This window comes from Corvus moneduloides, chromosome 6 (genome assembly GCF_009650955.1).
Source record: "Corvus moneduloides isolate bCorMon1 chromosome 6, bCorMon1.pri, whole genome shotgun sequence".
Taxonomy (NCBI): domain Eukaryota; kingdom Metazoa; phylum Chordata; class Aves; order Passeriformes; family Corvidae; genus Corvus; species Corvus moneduloides.
In genome coordinates, this window is record NC_045481.1 from 27,024,326 (window position 1) to 27,045,663 (window position 21,338).

Sequence of the window (21,338 nt, forward strand, 5' to 3'; positions counted from 1 at the left end):
CGAGAATTTTCCATTAGAATAAAGAGCAATAAACAGAAATTTTGCTACCTTCAGCATTTTGACTAGCCCAAGTCTCCTTGTAGGGACATCTGAATACACTGTTTTGTACAAGCTCTTGAACAACTGGGCCAGTCAAGAGAAGTCAAAAAGGAAAAAAGATACCTAGTTTATGTCTGTCCCTTTCTTAAATCTAGAGTTTTATGAAACCAAATCTAGAAGTTCTTTTCCTTTCATAAGAGCATGTCTGAACAAGCACTGACAATATTTAATTTACTGTTTACTTAAAACAGGCTTGTACTGAATAGTTTGTAATCATGCACTTCACAGGAAATGCACTATGCGTGTGCCTCACACAGCAAAAGAGAACCTAAAGGACCTGAGAGTAGGTTGTGTAATTTCATATAATTGAAGTTGAGTATAGATGCAGCTGGATGTGGCAGTGTCTCGAGATGATGTGGTTGTGTTTGATAGGAAAATTGGAAAAGATGAGGTATTCTCTTTCATTAGGAAAAAAAAGAGACTTGCTGCCCTAGAAAAGATTCATTTAACATAACACACCAGATACTACAATGCAGCTTGATTTTCAGGTGCACCTATTAACCAGTAATAATGTTAAACTGAAGAAGCAAAATATGATGAATAAAGATGGAGCCAAACTTTTGGTTTCTGACTACCAATATTCTCCTTGTGCAAAATTCTTATTTTACAGATAAATTATGAGTGGCACAAATGCCACGAACATACATGAAATTTAGCAGAAATAAACTTTCCCCAGCAAAGAGGCAGCATGTCATGGTTTAACCCCAGCCAGAAACTAAGCACCACACACAGCCTCTCACTTAGTCCCCACCCAGTGGGATAGGGAAAAGAATCAGAAAGGTAGAAGCAAGAAAACTTGTGGGTTAAGATAAAGACAGTTTCACAGGAAAAGCAAGAGTCATGTACACACGCAAAGCAAAATGAGAATTTCATTCACCACTTCTCATGAGCAAGCAGATATTCAGCCATCCCCAGGAAAGCAGGACTTCATCACATGTAATGGTGACTTGGGAAGACAAATGCTGTAACTCCAAACGTCCCTCCCTTCCTCCTTCTTTCCCCAAATTTAGGTACTGTGATGTCATATGGTATGGAATACCCCTTTGGTTACTCAGGGTCAGTTGTCCCAGCTGTGCCTGTATCCAACTTCTTGTGCACCCCCACCCTACTCACTGGCGGGGTGGTACAAGGAGCAGAAAAACCTTGGCTCTGTGCAAGCACTGCTCAGCAGTAACTGAAACATCTCTGTATTATCAACACTATTTTCACCACTAATCTATAACATGTCCCCACACTACCTACTATGAAGAAAATTAACTCTATCCAAGCCAAAATCAGCACACATTAAAAGGAGAGAACCATTCATATGAGTACAAACAGAAGTGAAGCTTGTTGATGTAGTGTAGTATGTTTTGAATTTAGAATTATATATGTATATATAATTTTTAGTAATTTCCTAAGGAAAAAGAATGATTGGACAAGGAACACTGGAAGGAATAGCCCTCAATTCTCAGGGGCTGAAAATGTGGCACATGAAAAAGACAACAGTTCAAGATTTAACAAGTATTATATGTATATACAATGGAGAAATGCAAATTTGCATAGCTAAAGACAAAATCAGACCAAATATTTGGAATGGAGGAAGACCTTCAAACACAGAGGTCCTCTCCCATCCTGGATGTTTCCTGTTCCCTACTGTTTACTTATGGCATTTGGAAAATTGTAACTCTAACAGCGTATGACCCAGGTACTCTGCTCCCCTCCTCCTCTGATCTTTCCTGATAATGAATGAAGCCTTTGCATCTGAAGAGATGAAAGAAGAGGAGGGAAGTCAATTAATCAAAGCCATTTTCCCAGGCACATTTACAGCTATAGAGCAGTCTAAATATCACACATGAGCAGGTATACATTATGGAAAATGCATGTGCATTGGCCTGACAGCAGCATTTTAAACAACACATTAATGTTATCTCTAGAACTACAGTGTATAAAATGTAGTTTACAAGCTGCAACACGCAAAATTTCCTTACAAAGTTCTCTTCGCTTTTTGTGATCCCTATGTACCTATATGTAACTATCAACTGTTCTTATTTAGCAAGAAAGGAAAAGTGAAGCAGGAATCATGCAGTTTTGGAAAAGCAACAGAACTATAATAAATGGAATAAAAACTCCAAGGGTACAAATACAAGGCCCCAGGAGTGTTATCTTCTGCTGACGCATGGGGCAAAGGAGCCCAGCCTTCACAAAATGAAGGTGTCCCTTGACTTTTAGGAAACTTACTGATCCACAAGATGACAGTAGTGCAGAACATCCATGGGTTAAAAAAGCAGCACCTCCTGATCTATGTTGGACTCTGAACACACTAAAAGAGAGCTTTCCCACCATATAATAATCTCTCCCTTGTATTTTATTTGTCTGCACAAGTGGGAATAAGAAAAAAATCGTGTGAAAAAAAGTATTTTAAGTTCCTCATAGGATTTATTTTATGGTTGTAGCTACTCAAATTCAGGAAGCTTCTATTGCGTAGGTATCCTACATTATGTACACATTGAGCTCTGATATGCAACATTTTACCATTTTGTAACCCTCTGTTCTTAGAAAATCCTCCTAATTTGGTAAAACACCTGGGTCTTGACCTATTCATATCTGCAGTAAGGACAGACGACTAGTAAATTTTTTTTGTTTACCGAGGCACAGAGCATGACACACACTATAAGCATGATTCTTTTTAACTCATAACGTATCAATTGATTCCAGTGTACTGTCTATGAAACACAAATCAGCAACTAGGCATCATGTGAACCTCCAGTGTATACATAAATACAGGTTAGTTTGGATGACACAGCAGTTTACACCTATTGCCAGATTAAGACAACGTATTAAAAGAAATATCTTAATTTCTCAGTCCAGCAAATTATCAGTGTGGTGCACTGTGGTACCCCTGAAAGAGAATTTTCCTGAGGTTCAGTTTTTATGTTTTTAAATACCTTTAAGAAAAGTACTACTGTTTCTAGGGTGCTTATTTTTTACATCAATTGTACAGACAATTAAAAATTATCTGTCTTGGATTCTATGATTTCAGAATTCGAAAATGAAAGCTTAATTTAAAATTTCCTAATAGTATTTTGCACTTTTTGATAAATCTACAATATTACTGAAATATGGACTTCTATATTTATGTATAGTTGCATGTATATTTTGGCTAAGAATGTAGCACTTTTAATTATAACAGCCACTGTGACAGATGTAATTCAATTGCGAAATTTAGAGTAATGGGAACAGTTATTTGTAGAAAAGATATGGGATTCCCATTTCATTTCTCTTAAAGGAAATATGACTTGAAACAATTCCTGAAAATTTATTCTTATATGCTTAATATACAGATACTTTTGCAAGTCTATTGGTCCTGACACAGTTACCTTCCAATAATTTGCTATGACAAAATACCAAGATATCAAGTTCTGAACTCAATTTTTGGTCATGGATTGGCAGCTGTCTATTTTGAAAGTCTCTGTTTGGACAGTGCCTATTATTTAAGTTGAGAATTTGAGTTAATAATTTTAGTTAATAATTTGAGTTAATAACCTAATAAGCCATGTAATATCCTAGTGGTATTTTCAGACTCCTGAATACTACCTACCAATGACATTCAGTAAAACAAAAAAGGACTACTATGTAAATAGTCCTTCTATTAACATGGAAATGGTCATACATTTAGGTTCTAGTAAAGCCTCATATTTTTTAATTAAGCTTACTTAGTATTCAATAAGCACTACTAGGATATGTTTTCCTGGGAACTAAATATTACATGTGAAATGGTTTCACTCAATGTCTCCTTTGTTCATGTTTTCCATAAAATCTAGGTGTCTACAAAGAATATTTTCCTTTTCTTTTGAGCTGTATTTTCATCTGACTGACACTCCACCTGCTAAACAGAACACAAGCACTATGGAAATGCTTTATGGAGCTCCATAGTCAAGGCTGAGTCTTACAATAGCAGGGATTCTACCATTGCTTTTAAAGGAGAGCATGATGAATCCTCCTCTGAAGAAGCAGCACCCACTATGTGCCTTTTTTCTTCTCTTCCTGAAGCAAAGAACATGCCCTCCCTATAGCAAGGATGACCAAGGGGCCAATTATCACCAAATGCTAAGCAAAACTTTAATGCCTAACACAACCTGACCATCATTTTCCTTATATGGACCACACATTTTCTTCTGTAACCAGTGGAAACTGTTACATATTTTTTAAGAGTGAATAGTTAGTGGAAAGAAGATTTGGTCTTCTATCCTCTGCAACAATGAGAAGACTTTAAAAGATAATTTTTTTTTAGTTTCTGTGGGGAAAATTCCTTCCACTGGCCTCTGTAGGCAGCTAAAAATGGGCAAAATAACTATATCACTTTTTATGTTGATTCACAATACCGGATTATAATCTAAAATGCTTTTTAAATTGACATAAAACTGATCTGGGAACCTCACTACTGAAATCCCATAATGATGTCATACAGACATTGTGCTACTGTAGGTGTAGGTCAGGTGTAACATGGTTTGGCTGCTCAGATAATTTATCTGTGTAAGTTTATCATTTGTCTAAACACAATATTAACCAAACATTCTGGGATCAAAATGCTTAGTAATGAGAAAACTGTAGCAACCCTGGGAATGATTTTACCTTCTGATGACTCATATGCATTCTACACCTTTCACTTGATCTGAATGTACTTTTTGTCTGGAAGGAATCAACTGCATTTATGAGGAGAAAAACTGTTGGGAGTTTAGCGAAGAGCAAGCAAAATTTGTTTAAAAGTGGAAATGGTGGAACAAATAAGAAAACTTACTAAGTGTCGATTAAGATAAAGGTCCTGTCTGGTTTTGTCTGTTTGTATTTAATGAATCTGAACACCAAGCAGAAAGAAGACTTAGTACAGTATCTGAGGATATAGTAGAAGGGACTAATGGAGTTAAATTAAGAAGTGGGAAATTTAAGGTAAATATGAAATTTCCCATGAAAGTCAGATCTATCAGATTGTATAATAACCTCCTCAGGGAAACAGTGAAAGCCTGAAACCCTTGAGACTATTAAATCTAGACTGGATAAAAATGTGGGAGTAAGGACTCCAAATGCACTGACAGAGCGGTAACCTAGTTCTGTCATATGGCCACAGAATTTGTGTTGGGCAGGCAAAACTAAATACAAAGGCTCTACTCCAGCACTCCTATAGTAATTCATACTTCTGTAAAATCACCTCACCCCTTTCTTCCCTGTCACAGCTTCTGCCATTCCAGTATAAAACAATCAATGGGTTTTCCCCTTTGTTACATCTTAAACATGAGTAACAAGATCTTTCTCACATTAAATACTTTAGGTCCCTCAGTTTCTTTTTCTCATTCCTTACTGGGTTTGTCATCTTTTAGGTAATTTAGCCAAGTTTTGAATGCATAATTTTAGATGTGGAGAAAAAGGATAGTTAGACTACTCTCCAGGATGCCTATTTTGCAAATTTAGAAGACATAGAGGCTATTTTTGCAGATTTTTTTTATTTCAAACTCACATAAACTCTTCTGCTGCCAACTCTAATTTATTTTCTGTGTTTCACTGTGTAAATTTTTCTTTGGTTTTGGCTGTCCAAACATTTTTCATTGTCAAAAAAAAAGTTCACATGAGGATTCCTAAATTGAATCTCAGTTTGTTTATTATCAAGAGACAACAAGGGAAGAACACAGGCAGGAAGTGGCATGGGCAAAATTGCTATACAGTGAAACAATTGCTAAGTTGCCACAATCATGGTGAATTGCACATGCAGCCCACCGTATACCATTGCCCTTAATCATTTCTTGCCTTCTTGAGACACTCAGAAAATAATCTGCAGTAATCACAGTCTTCTGACTTGTTGGTGTGTCTTATCTTACACATTTCTAGGTACATCTCTTCCACCTGGAGACACACCATGCCCGAAAACTACTTAATCAAAATATGTCCAAGCTGTACTGTCCTACCACATGCAGAAAAAAAGCCCACCAAGAGATAACAGCTTTCCAAACCAAAGATAAATTCATGGGGTGTAGCAGCCTTGGCAAATATGGAGTTACCAAGGGGAAAATAACTTATATATGTATATTATTTAAATATTATTTAAATTTACTAACTATCAGACCAAAATGAACTCTCTGGCATTAAATAACACTATGTAGTTTTAAAACAGTTCTTGAAGGGTTTTAGTTCCAGGGGAATATGAAGGCGATGTAACTTATTTTATATACGTACAGACAAAAGGTTTCATGCAATTTAAAGGTGAACTAAAAGTCCTTCTTAAAAAAATATAGCTAATAAATTAAGATCCCAAATTATTAACCCGATTCATTGTAGAATTAAGAAAGGAAAAAAAATAAGTATCATAGGAGATGCAAATAAAAATATTTATCAATAAAAATCTCCACTCATTTCCTGGATTTTCTATATTTCTCCTGAATGCTTTGGCATTGCAGACACCAAAACACAGCAATTTTGTTACTTTGAGTACTTAAGATGTGAATGATATTATGCCTCTGAGTAACATAGCACAGAACCCATGGGAGTGATCAATAGCTCTCTGCAGGTAAGTAAAAGCAAATTTAAATGTTGCTGAAAGTGTGTTTGTTTGTGCTTTGAGAGGCTGGCATTATATTTTTTAATGATTTACAATCTCCAAATTTTATATAAATAAATTTCATTTTATTTCCGAAAACAAATTTCTGACTACATCTATATTGATAATACCAGCATAATAATACTAAAATTTCAGGCAATGGCATGCATTTTAATAGACAAAAAAATTATAATTAACAGAGTTCTTACATAAGCATTATGCAGTTTATTTATAAAATAAGCATTAATTTCAAATAACTTTTAAAGGTGTTTCAAAAGTTGTTACAATGATAAATTTGTGTAAAGAGCGTGACCAGGCTGTCATATATAAAGATACAAAGCTTCTAAGTCAGAACTTACGTAAAACACTTTTCACTGAAATTTTCTGATTAGGTTAGTACATAGCGGTTTATAATGGTGATTTAATTTAATTATATTATTGTAGTCACTGAATCCCCTGTATGCAAAGAATGCCTTCTGCAGGTCAAACACACAACGGACCCAGTGGAATGCTTTTCACCACTCAGACTTACAGTATTTGCATTTTGGGATACCTTGGGACCTAGGAGTTTTACAGTTTTGGGTGGTGAGACTTGAGAGGGAGTGAACATTTGCAACACTACCAAATCAAGTTACCCTGCCTTGTTCAGCTTTACCAACAAGTGCAAATTAATTAAAATATTTCCCAAAGTATGAATGATCTGAGTTTTAATGTGCTCTGACAGCATTTGGCCTTGTTTTCTAAGAAAATCACATCAGGTATTTAATACATACTCAGAAGGATATACCACTCAGTGTATTCTCGCACTTAGAAGAGCCCTGTGTTTTAAGGATCTCATTGCTTCCTCTTCCAAAGAAAAAAACATTAGCTTAAAATCATCCTGGGTACTGGTGAAAACAAAATTGTAACTTTTTAAACCTCAAGAATTATGAACTAAAAAACCCAAAACAGCAGAGCAATACATTTGTCCTCGAAGCGCAGACCATACACTATACTTTCATACACATAGAATACAAGACTACAAAATCCTCACAACTGAGAGAGTTCAGATTTTGGACATTACAACTTCCCTTTTTCATCAGTAGAAGGAGCAAAGATATTTTTGGATGACACCCTAATATGCTCTGCCTCTGGTTTAATGCCTCCTCTGTCCAGAGACGACTGCAGCTCTCAGAACTAGAAAAGCTGGGACAGCTCTCCATGACGCTAGTTAAGAACCAATACGTTACAGGTAGGCCCAGCAGAGCTACATTTTATTATGGAGTCCTATCCCCTTCCTATGCAAAACTGTGTAAATCTGGACGGGGTAGCAAAGACTGTCCTGGGAAGGTTTGAACCAATCAAAAACCAAAGTACATGCAATTTTTTTTATTTTTTTTTTAAATTTGCAGCTGTACAAAGTACCTACACAAGGGTAGGTATCTACAAATTTGAAAGACAGGTTAGAAAAAAACTAGTATTCTTAAGAGTATTAAGTATCTGGGAAAATTACAAAGAAACTATTTCTTGTTCTACAGGCTTGCACAAAATAAACCTCTGGAGTGGGACTATGTGTACAGGAAAACAGTAAAGGGACATTCCTTTCCTTCATTAAAAACACATACAGTAATCACAGATCTCAGCCACAATAGATCTACGTCTGTGCTACTAGGACCATAAACATGCCCCACTCCTTCTCCTTACAAAGAAAAGATTTGTGTCAGCTTTTCTTCATTGCATGACCTTATGGGAAACCTCTTTAGATCAAGTGCAGTATTTTTGTATTGGTCAGGATAGCAGTGCTGTAATTAGCAAGGTAATACACCCAGATTTTCTTTCTTATATGCCTGCTTTTATTTTTCTTTAGTCACCAAAAAATGTTGTTTAAATTTGAAGAACAGTCCAAACAGTTTAGAAATCTCTATTTTTCCCCACAACTAGCAACAGTACGTTCTCTGGATTCAGACTATAATACAGGTATAGCCAAGTGTATTAAAATGACAGCAATATTTCCTACGCTTCAACTCAAGAAACAGAAAAGTTTACATGAAGGTTATTTGGTTTACAGATTTTAAAAGCTGAATAATAGTCAAAACTGACAATATACATGTATTCTGTTTGTTTAAGTTTGCTGTCTTACTTCCTATTAAATAATTTTATTTGCCTGTGAAATGTGCTGAGTTTAGTCTACATCCCTTATTAGTATGTTCTGCAGACTGTTTCCTATATAAAAGGACATACATTCAGGAACCCATGCATACCCAAAATGCCTTTCAAGATTAAAAAAAACCCATAAAATTTAAGAATTCAAACTAACAATAGGCTAAACAAATTCAAATCAAAGTCCTTAGAGAAACAAAAGATTAGGCCACTCAGGGTTCTCAATCTTTAGCACCATCATCCTGCAGAAAGTATTCTATATTTTGAGAAAATTATCTATATTAGCTGCCCTGAACATTGGAAATTCCCATATAGCAAAAGTATAATACATAACTTAGCCATTTCAGAGGCTTTAATACCTTTAACAAAATTACTGTTACCACTGCTACCACAAAGACAGTCAGTAGATTAGCCCAAGGTATGTGTATTTAACCTTATTTTCAATAAGAAGAGATATTTAATACTTCTCTAAACTGACATTTTTCAGAAAATGAGATTTTCCAGGGAGATGAGAATGATCTTTTTTTTCAGACATAGCAGCCTTGTTACAAACAGACAATCAGGTATTATGAAATATCACTGAGGCATCATTACTTCACCAACACAATTTCTTAAATGTGAAAATACAATCTATTTTCTGTATGAAAGCATTTGCTGTTTACACCTCAGGAAGTGCTGAGCCACGATGTGGCCAGAAACATTTATAAAGGAGACAGAAAAATTATTTCATTTCTCCTTAGATAATAAAACTCAAGCCCCCTGTATCTTCAGAAGAATTTGGTTCTGAATGGAGACGACACCTAAACTTTATATACAGAAGGAAAGTAAGTGCTAGTGTGAATCAACTTGTCTAACTTGTTTTGAAATACTAATGATGCTTGCTCTATGATATTTTTAAGACTCTAACAAGTAAAATAAATATGGTGACAGAGAAGGTTAATATAATAAACCAATTCTGGGCTAAAAGGATTTTAATGTGGCACAAAGCTTGTGACTAAATTGGAGTAAATATTACTGACAGGGATCTGAAAATAAAACTAAGAAATTACCATTCATGGAAATAATCAGCATATCCAAAACACACTTTATACTGCAATAACTACATGCAATCCTCACCACTTGTAGTTTTTATAGAACAATATTTGCTATTCTATTTTCAACTAAACAGATGATATATTTTTGCCTAAAAAAAACAAGAAGCAAATAACCCTGGTGTGAACAATTAATTTTTTTCAAGGAGGAGACTATTAGGACAGTCTTACTGGACAAAAATGGACAAAGTGCTTGATTACTAAGTCAAAATTTCTAAGACTTTACCTTAATTATTTTCATGTCTACTGAAAATATATTGTTTGCCGACATCTACTAATAATGCAAGAAGTATTTAAACTGGTGCACCTAAATAAGTGTAAAATATATTTATCATTTGCAGGACCCCATTTAAAATTCTTGTGCTCGCTAGCCCTAAGTATGACTCTATACACAGAAATGGCTTAGTACAAATTACCTGAGAGCACCCACACTAGAGTGCTCAAGCAGGAGTTCTGCAGCAACAAGAAAACAAAGTGCTGTGTTAACAATAAAGGAAAAATTTAAGACTACAGAATTAAAATTTCTGGGCCTCAGAAAATATATATAGTGCCTTTTGTCTAAATCTTTTCCTCAGCAGTTCTTCACAGTAGCTAGCTTACTTCTTTACTGTGCTAAAACAATGTACCCTATCAGGCCAGGGATAAAGTTAAACATCTTTTTTAGCAAACTAAAATGGTCAAGAGATACGTGGTGAATTCTTATTTGTCAAGCTAGTTAGAAAGTCTGCTTGGTTTCACAAGCACAGCAGTACCACCTAGACAGATGCTTTTAGCTCATAAGCTGCCTTCAGGATACTGTTTTTGATGAAAACTGATTTGCATACCACCAAGTCTATGCTTAGAGTCTCCTAGCAGCTGATTTTGATCAGGGTGCCAATGGGCAAGAATCAGCATAACAGAAAAGGAGAGATACAAAAGATAAAGTGAATCAGAAACCATTTTCAGAAGTTCCTTTTTGGTAAGGTAAATGAAGCTATCTTTTCATTGGGAACTGATTTTAACCTAATTGTTAAAAAAAATAAAAAACTGCTTCACTTTTTCTCTAGTAGGACTGACTGAGGCCTTTGTGGAAAAGTAGATTTGTGCTGAAAAACACGCCTGTTTTATGAAAACATATTAGTGTTTTTGACATCTGCTGGCTTGGATGGCTGCCTGCAGAGTGCCAGATGTTCAAGGGGTGGCTGCTCCATGTCAGCTCTTCCATATGAATGGGAAGCACACAGCTCCCAAATCAGTTTAACCAACATTACTGAGTTGTGAAGACTTGTAAAATTGAAAGAATAATTTCAGTCACTATTCCAGGGATCTCTGAGAGCATTTTCATTTATAGATTTGTGTTTTGGTGTTATCTAAAATGAAGCATATAGCAACTTTTGTTCTGCAGAACATTAGGGAACTGAGCTTTAAAATTTGCAAGGAAACTGTTTTCTAAGATGAAGATTGTCTATTTCAGCACACACATTCAAGATGTAGACTACCTTTCAATTTGTAGAAAAAAGTCATACTCTCTAGAAAACTGTATGGTTTCTCATCATGGCAAAATCTATGGAGTTTAAGTAGTAACTGTGATTTAAGAATGAAATTCTGGTATGTCTTACAATTCATCATTATAATTATGGCATATTTGGGTATCAGGCCTGTGCCTGTGTCCACACACAGGGCATTTAGTTGTGAATTCCCTTGGTGGTCCAGGAACTCTCCAGCTAGTCTCTGTGCAAATGAGATAATTAGGAAAACCAGACCAAATTGAGGAGAGGCTGCCTTCCACCTTCACCACAGTGTGCTTCACTGTTTCAGGAGCTGTCCAGGTGGGACCTTCAGAGGCTTGCTGAGATGCCTCTGCAGGCAGCTCTTGCTGAGCCAAGAGCAATTGACAAACACTATTCGTGTGCTTCAAAGTGTTGATTAACATCCTTGTGGACAGTATTGGCTGGCCAAGTATAAGAATCAACAAGAACAATTGTTTGGGGAATTGTACCAATTTAAGCTGATGTCATGCTATGACACTTGTAATAGAGATTTGTATTGCTATCCTGTTCAAGAGATTTGACTCTTCATGTGAGCATTACTTTATGCAAAGATTTTCATTAGTTGATGCTGTAGGTTTCTTGTGATGCCTTTTTTTTTAAACACACTCTATTTACATGTCTGTGCCACACCATTTCTTGAAATGTCAAAGATGAAGAAAAGCAAGGCTGAGCGGTAGCCTACAATTTTAAGTACTGAAAAATTTGGAGTATGTTCACAAACTTGTCCTTGTCACCTCTGCAGGACTTTTCCCAACCAATAAAAAAGGGAACAAGTACATTCTTTCTGTTTTCTTTCTTCTGGTATTTTCTTTTCTTAAATTTTGACAGAAGAGATTTCATTCATAAATGCAAAATATTCTCTCTTTATGGCACTGATTTTGTCATCACAACAAATGTATTTCGAAGAAAACAGTATCACAATTCATGAAATTGATAACTTGTGCCAAAGGCTAAGGACATGTCTCTACTAATAAAAATACTTATCTACACCGAGTTTTCACACATTCTGTGATGAGAAAACTTGCATCAGTGAGGAAACAGTTATAAGATATGCTGGTGTAGATGCAGTACATGGGAAAGAACCAAGATATTTTCTTTGTTTTCCCAGCTAGCTTACTACCAGTGTCTGTATTATAAACCCACAAGTCTGGAACCTAATCTTGTAATGTTCTAAGTCCTGTACTTCAGCATATCTTAGGTGAGTCTGACATGTATAACCTGACAGGCAAAAGAAGAAAATGAGAAGTCCCTCACACAAACCATGATCACCATTGCCTTACAATGCTCAGCTAAGGGAAATTTCAACAGTGAGCTTAACATGAATTGAAGTTCATATACTTCTGTTTAAACACAGATTAGGATGTCTGACAGATAAAAGCCACTGAAAAGCTGACAATCTAGTTAATACAAATAACTACCTTCCATGCTACAAAAATGCTCTGTATTTTCTGCTGTGTAGAAACTAGTATGATAGCATACATTTTCTGAAATTCAAAAAACAAAACTCAGTTATGTTTTTTCAGGTTATTCAGTGGGTTTTTCACTGGCCATAGATGCCATAAAATGATTATAATATTATCAAATGGAAACTGAAGCATTCTTTAGATATTTTATTTCTGCAGTGGAGTAAAAAAATCCCCAACTTGTTTCATAACATAGTGATCCTGAAGTATATGAGGATTTTCTACCCTAGATACACAGAGTGCAGCTGGGACCTAAGTACTGACAGGGGAAAGTGATGTACAGGTGCTCACATACCCATTTATTTGGACTACCTCTAGCAATGATGGAGCTGCCTCTGAGCTACTGTTCCACATTCCAGTCTGGTATAGATGGGTTTGGCCTCACCTCCCCAAGAACCACATGGCGAAGTTGGAAGTAATTTGCCCGTAAATGAGCTACTGTGCTCCTTCCCATGGAAGAAAGGGAAAAAGAAACTGACTGTGAGAGTTTCTCAGCCTGGTGATTTAGCTGTTACCTGTAATATGTTTCTTTTTATCCATTCAAGAGTGAAAATTGTGATTCTACTCATAAAAACTTCTCATCAAAAGTCTCATGTTGCAGAGTACAAGGAAAACAAATTGAACTGACCAATGCCTTTTCTGAGGTCTGACTTCACAATGTGCTCTGTGTCTTCAGAGCACCTGTAAATACAGTGGGAATCATGGGACTAAGTGTGTGCAGAAGGCAAGGCAAAAATCTGAACTCTGCCACAAAACCCAAAACCTGCAAAATAAGGAAAAATGAAGCGTCTTCATACTGCATTTGATAGACTACCACAATGGGCACTTAATACAGTGACTGCCTGTAGGCACTACTACAACAGAAATGTTTAAGAACAAAAGCCACAAGAGCTTTCTGTATAGCTGAAATCCTGATGACAGCTTTCAATTTGGTTCTAATTGTATATGTGTTTGATGTATACTTAATTAATTTAATAATGGTCACTCCACTATTATGGTAGGGATTAAGATGGCATTTTTTCCTGTAATGCATCACGTGACTTCCTGGGACTGTCAAATAATTTTCTACCATAAGATTATCAGAGACTGGAAATGAGACTGAGCTTTGGGGGTTGATGATCTGATGTGGGCTCAGCTAATGTACTGTTTCATATAGCTGGGGTGTCTAGGTCATTGGCTCAGAGTAGCGTTATCACCATGTTTTATTCCATTTCGTACTGGCAAGAACCTAAGATTTTGGTAGAAAGAGAGGAAATTTCTTAGTTTAGTTTTCCGTACTTTTTTTATTTTCCTTTTACCAGCTAGAGCAGTTTTTTGTCCCGTAGTTTACCTGTTAAAATATCTACCCATTGAGCTCTCTTTTCTGCCTGCAGTATAAAATCTGTATTAATTAAATGACAGAAATGCACATCAAGTAAAATAACTAAAATAAATATTCCAAATATTTTATTTAAATGACACTGTGCTATGTTAAAACTGTGGGAGATAGAATAAGAGTTCCTCACTAATAAGACTTTCATTAATGTTACACTGTAGTAAATATCCTAGCAAGATCAACAGAAAAAAATATCTTCTCTCCTCTTGCTATTGTCTTCCCTTTCAGTTTGGACATAAACTCTCAATTGTAATGCAATTCTGCCTTTTAATTTAATTTTTACAAAGTTATCAGTACATATTTCAAGTGCAGAAAATAATTTGTTGGTATTTTCATTAAAATAAACTGCAGTGCTGCAAATCTCACATTAAAATATAGATGCACACTAGTAATTAAAAAATAATAATCAAATAAAAAGCACAGCAGAACACTTCAATTACTGATAGCAATCATAGTATAATCTTGTCCTACCAAGTGTGTCTCCAGGTACAGTTTAAGGCTGTCTGTATCTGCTTTAGGAGGAGTCCAATTCTCTGTTGTTTCCATGGCTTCATTTAACCAGTGAATGAATTCATCCAGCTTGCTTACAAACCCCTTACCATGTAAGAAAAAAGAAAGAACAAGAAAAGCACATTTGTTAGCAAAATGGCAATGTGAAAAATATATGCTCAATTTTATTATATTCTTTTTTTTAGACAAAAGAGCAAAATTTTGCTTCTTACAACCTAAAACTAACAACCAACCAACCAACCAAAACAATTAGAGAGTGGTCTTCTGGTATCTGAGTAGCAGAACAGTGTTTCTGGGGTTAACCTAATGTGGTATTTCGGGACAAGAAAATGTTGGATCCCCATGACTGTGATGAAATAGAGAAAACAGCAAAGTTTCAGAAGATATGAGGGAGATATATAAAAAGCTTCACAGAAATTATAAAGAAAATTGAGCTAAACACCTTGCACTGGGCAGACTGGGTGTACTATGCACACCGAATGTTGACAAAAGGACTGAACAAAGTTGCATGAACAAGGTATACATAGCAGATCGAGGGAAAAAATTACTTGTCAGAACTTGGGTGTTGTGATTCCTGTTTTGGTTCATAGCATGAGACTCACAGAGAGGAAATCAAACAGTAGATGAGGCAGAATATATAGCATTTAATATAAATATTGCTGATTGCATATGAGCCACACAGATGGTGCTCCGGAGAAGACAGGAGCTCCTGCTTCTCAGGAGCACCATTTATTTCAAGATTAGTACCAATTATATTGTCTGATTAAAAATAGTGCCCCTGAATTTACATGATTGGATGATTCTATAGGCACATACTGAGTACAGATAATTTTACCAAAGTCTTATCCACCACAAAGCAAGAGAGTAAATGGAATAAACTGACCGTGATGGTTATAAGCAGCCTGAAAATTAACTCTGAAGAGGAATGTGCATCTATTACAAGCATTATAAGACTAGATTAAGTTAGGTCTAATACTGTTTATATTATTAGCCATTACCTATGAATTTTCAGCATAGTGAGAATTTTAATTTCCAGTTGGATAACTCAGTAAACACACTCAGTACCTCACTGTCACCCTTCTATCTATTAAATTATTTCTGCTAATTATTAGTCCATTCAGATAGCTAAAAGCAAACTAAGCATAGAACTTTTAAAGATTCCTGAGTGTCTCAGGACCTCAAATACTCTTCTCCAAAGTTGCCCATGAAATTCGAATTCTAAACAAGATAGAGACAGCAGTCTGAGCAGTAGGTGCACAACTGGGTTACGTAAAGTGCAGTGGTAATAACCCAGGCCAAGCAGAACCACACTTCCTTCAAAATTCATCGTAGAAGAGTCATTTTGGCCCAGCACTGCCAAGAATCAGGGTCCAGCAACCAACACTTGGCTCCCAGGTGAAGCAGCAGTGCTTCTAAACCAAAGCTAGAGTCTGGCAGGAAGCTGTAGTGTATACTGCAGGCATGACAGCACCCACTTCAGCACTCGGAGGAATTAAAATTTTTTATGTGAGTCCCCACAAGACCTCAGGATAAGGAGACTATTGCTATCTATATTTGTGGAATCCACTGTATATCAAACCATTATAAGGAAGAAAACTGTTATTGTGCAGGTTTCATTGTAGGCTATTTTTCAGGACATTCCAGAGAGGGGGAAGAAAGACAAGGAAAGCAACCCAGTGGCTATGGTGACTGAGACAACATGCCCTTATTCTGGGGCAAGTTATGAAGGCAACTACATCTCCCAACAGCAGGCTATCTGCAGACATGGGCAGGGGCAAGGTGTTATCCTTGCTCCATTTCTTACTTTCTTCCAGCTCACAGTGCAGCATAAGAGATGCCAGACTGGCAGAGAAGTGGGAGACGTGAGCTGAGGAGGAGAGGAGCAGGAGGAGTAAAGTCCTTCTTGTCCCTCCAATAAATCTCTGCCTGCATTTTAGCAATGTGCTGTCCTTGAGAGACAAGGTGATATGGTAAGCAAAAAGAAAAAAAAAAAAAAGAAAAAAAAGAAAAAAGGCTCCCGCTTGTATATGCATCATGTATTTTACGGAGACAGACACGTATAACATCTGCCTGCAGTACTCAATGTCTGTATGCCTTCAAAAGGGTACTTGGAAACACTGAAGGCTTGCAGCAGTATAAAAAGCAACTATTAGCCACAGAGTTACTTCTGCCCTCTCACAAAACGTGCCTGTGTTGTAATGTCTGCTACTTCACGCAGGTGCTCAGACACTCGCAAGCGTCCAGCTCCATCAGCCTCAGGTGTCCCCTCGCCGCCCAGGCCAGGTGGGCTTCGGGCCCCAGTGCGGAGCAGGAAAAGCCTGGGGGCTCGTCTGGGGGCCTGGACAAAAAACACAGAGACAGTCTCCTACAGAATCACGATGAGACACGTCATCTGAGCAAGAAAAGAAAAAAGAAAGAAAAAAAGAAAAAGAAAAAGAAGAAAAAAAAAGAAAGGAAAAGAGAAGAGAAGAGAAGAGAAGAGAAGAGAAGAGAAGAGAAGAGAAGAGAAGAGAAGAGAAGAGAAGAGAAGAGAAGAGAAGAGAAGAGAGAAGAGAAGAGAAAAGAGGAGAAAAGAAAAGAAAAGAAGAGAAGAGAAGAGAAGAGAAGAGAAGAGAAGAGAAAAGAAGAGAAGAGAAGAGAAGAGAAGAGAAGAGAAGAGAAGAGAAGAGAAGAGAAGAGAAGAGAAGAGAAAAGAAAAGAAAAGAAAAGAAAAGAAAAGAAAAGAAAAGAAAAGAAAAGAAAAGAAAAGAAAAGAAAAGAAAAGAAAAGAAAAGAAAAGAAAAGAAAAGAAAGCTGGAAGCTTCAGTGCCACCTGGCACGTTGGGACCGCGGCGGGGGACATGGTGCCCGAGGGGAGCCCGCGGCAGGGGGAGCAGCGGCCGCGGCCAGCCCCGGCGGGTTCTCTTCTGCCAGGCTGCACAAATCACAATAATCCTACCATTTTTCAAATGACGGCTATAAAATTTTATTGAAACCATTCACAGGCGCACATCTGTAGCAGCCGAGCGCAGCGGAGCGCGGGCCGCGGGAAGGGCAGGGCGGCACGGGCCGCTCGGGCCGCCGGCTGAGGGAGCGCCGCGCGCCCGCCCGCGTGCCGTGCCTGGGCCCACAGCGCCACCTGCCGGCGCCGGGACAGCACCGCCGGGACAGCGCCGCGGGGACACCAGCGCCGGGACACCAGCGCCGGGACAGCACCGCGGGGACAGCACCGCCGGGACAGCACCGCCGGGACAGCACAGCACCGCCGCGACACCAGCGCCAGGACACCACCGAAAGGACACCCCGCTGCGCACACCGGAGCACAAATTATAGACGGTCCGGTTTCAGCTACTAGAGAGCGTTCGAAATAGAAAATTACTTGTATCTCAAATTGTACGTGAGATCAAATCCCAGCAATGCAGGTCCTACTTCATTCGCCCTGAATTAGTGATCGAAACAATGCCCCGGGGTTTTCTTTTTCACAGCAGTGCCCAGGATTCCATCCTATTTATTTGAATAGCCTGATGCCAGCGGGAAGGGAGGGAGCCGCCTTTATCACCCAGCCGCCAGCTCCGCGGCTCCCCCTGCCTGCGAGGGAGCAGCTCCGGCTCGGGAACTGAGCCCTGTGCAAGGATCCCCGAGCGCAGCGGCGCGGGAGTTACGGGCCCGGCCGGATGCGGAGCGGCCTCTGCTCGTCCCTGGCTCGTCGCCAAGGCGCAGTTACCCAGAGGCTCTGAGGCTGAGGCCAGTGCTCGCCGCCAGCTTTAGCCGAGCTCTGGCACGAGCGAGCCTGCCCGGCGGGCCCGGCTAGGCTGGGCAGCCAAAGGCACGAACAACGCCGCCTGCTTTCCCACACTTAGAGAAGGAGCGGTATCGGTGGTCCATGCAGCCCTGTCATACCTATAGATCCGAGTCTTTAATCCCCTCAAGGCTCACAACACAGAGGAAGTCCAAAACATAACTTATACCTGACTGACGGGGCACTGCCCCTCCGCGGACTGACCAACACGGAGCCATTTCTGTGTAATCAAGATGGCCCAGTTAACTGGAGCACAATTAGTGATGTACGTGTCATCAGGGACACAAACAGGATTAGAACAGTTCCTCTTCTTATCATCTCGAATGTTTCCCAGGATATACATTTTAAATAAAAGGTTTAGACAAAACCAGTTCTAAAAAATAATGCAGAAAATATCGTCTTACAATGCAGAAAATCTATTGTGAGACTCTCACAGAGCTGAAACTATGGTTTAAAACCAGATTACAAGATAAATTATATTAAAACAAAGGACAAAGCTTAATAGGCAATCCTAAATCCAAATCCAGGAATACTCAGGGAAATAAATAAATTCATAGGATGACAAATTCTAACCAACACAGGACATTTTTTTTCTCTTCACTTAATAAGATACCCACGAAAACACTTAACATCCCTTTATAGACGCTTCTTACCTTTCTGCTTTTTCTAATTAAGACTATGTTTTTCTTTCTCTAGATATGTTTTCTTCATCATTTTCAAGATGGGAAAAAGTTTCAACAGGTATAAACTTCAGTGAAGGTATGCTGATTTTTCCTGTTTAAGGGTCTGATCTAAAGAGTATCACGCTACAATAAAAATACTGTAAAATCTACCCGACTTGTACTTTAGTAGAAATTAACAGGAAGTTAAAATATTGTATCTTCCATCAAAACTTCTTGGAAGTTGAAAACTCATAGCTGGCTACATCGAAGCTAAAAATTACTGTACATTAATTCCTCAGGGAGAATAGAAGGGAACAGAACAGTAAAAAAGACGTACCAGTATAATCCAGTCTCTGCCTTTACACCAGCTGGTTCAGTTTTGCAAATATAATAGTTTTGCACTGTGCTAGCAAGCTAGACAAAAAATGTTGAGCTCCTACTGCATAAAGTTATTCTTAGTTTACAGTGCTTAGTACAGAAACAAATGTTTCTGTTTGTTATTGGATGATTTGTAGCTGCTTCTGTAGTAAAGTTTGCAGATAATGATAAAGCCATACCCCACATGGGAAATTTTTAAATGTTGACCTTTAAAACCTTCAGCTTTCCATTTTGTTTCATGACAATTTTACAGATTCTCCAAGGAGGAAGAAGAAAGTCCTGATCACACAACCCAGAAAAAAAGCTAGAACAAAAATGGCATAATTTGAAATTTGGCACAAAGTTGGGGGTTTTTGTGGTCTAATTCTATTTTCTCTGGATAGATAAGAATGAAAAAGACAGTTCTAAGTTGGGAGGGGGGGGGGAAGCTTAACTCAGTGTGTCTTCTCAATTATCTTATAGAATTAAAATATACTTAATTCAATTGTTCTGTACAACTAAGGAATTAATTAATTAACTGAAATATTAAAAATAAATTTGATGGAATTTAACAAAATATCTTGAGACTTCTTTATTAATGACCAGAATTCTCAAATTTTTTTAATCACAAGAATGAGAATTCACTTGCTGAGTCATGCAAAGAGGGCAGGGATGGATCAGGTCAGAGGCCAAAGGCATGCATGGACATTGGGCTGAGGAAGGATGTGCCTGGAATTGTGCCTCCTACCCTTGGTCTGTTAAATATAATGGCATATGAAAGATACAGATCTTGTATCGTCCACCTGCTGCACAGGGCTGCAGGGCTCCCTACACCCAGTACAGCTGCACAAAGGATCTTGGTTTAGGCAGCCTGGTTTTTTCTGGTATATGGGATAACGGAGCAGGAAAGCAGCTGCAGTGCCGTGCTGCCAGTACAAGAAACCCTGGAGCATGAGGGTGAGGGCTACAGAGGTGGACAGATGAAGAAATCTCACGTGCAATTCATTACATTTGATAGGACTGTGCGTGTTCTGTCTATCCCAAATGTACATCATAAAAATTGAATACTTCTAATGAACACAGAAATAGGTAGTCTTTGGCAACCAAGCAGTTTGTACCTAACTTCATCACTTTTTCCTGTTTGATGGTCTGTGTTTAGATATTCCTCCCTAATCATGATGGCTGTTCAGCACACCTCACTGCTCATTACCCGCACTCCACTACTGCCTCTTGGCATGGACCAGGATTTCCTCACTCCCTATATTTCTCCAGCTTCCACAGTCCCCCTCCTATGCTTTCCTATTGAATTTCAGAAGCTCACCCCATCTCTGGCCAAAGACCATCCATCCTCTTTTAGAAATATATATCCATTAACTTTCCACTTCCTAGTTTGCAGTAACAGACCCAACGATGATGTTACTGCCATCAAATAAGTCAATCAAGCAGGTTTTGGTATCTGCTGGTCATAGCTATGCTCCTGGACTTGGTTGCACAGCCAATGCACATGGTCTAAACAGAGAAAGTAGAGCCCAGGAGAAATATTATAGGCTGCCTATAATAAAATAGTAAAATAACACGGAGTTGACCAACTAAAAAACTTCTGATAACTAGAAAGCTACTGATAACATAAGTGCTTATGAGACTATAGAAAGGCTCTTTGCATATTTGCATGCTTGTCAGGGGTGTTGCTCAGACATTTTCTCATTGGGTTGCAATTTTCTGAGCAGCACACAACTAAGACCTCCCAGAAAAGCTTTTGCTATCACA

The 21,338-nt window shown here is 38.1% G+C and overlaps 1 protein-coding gene across 4 annotated transcripts in view; it reads right to left on the minus strand.

Moving 5' to 3' along the window:
• AKAP6 (A-kinase anchoring protein 6) overlaps nt 1-21,338 on the minus strand; it is a 274,206-nt gene that overhangs the window by 144,227 nt on the left and 108,641 nt on the right. For all 4 annotated transcript variants that reach the window (XM_032113046.1, XM_032113047.1, XM_032113044.1 and 1 more), the window contains exon 5: nt 14,736-14,858. In XM_032113046.1, the coding sequence (XP_031968937.1) occupies nt 14,736-14,858 (123 nt within the window). The remainder of the gene's footprint in view (nt 1-14,735; nt 14,859-21,338) is intronic.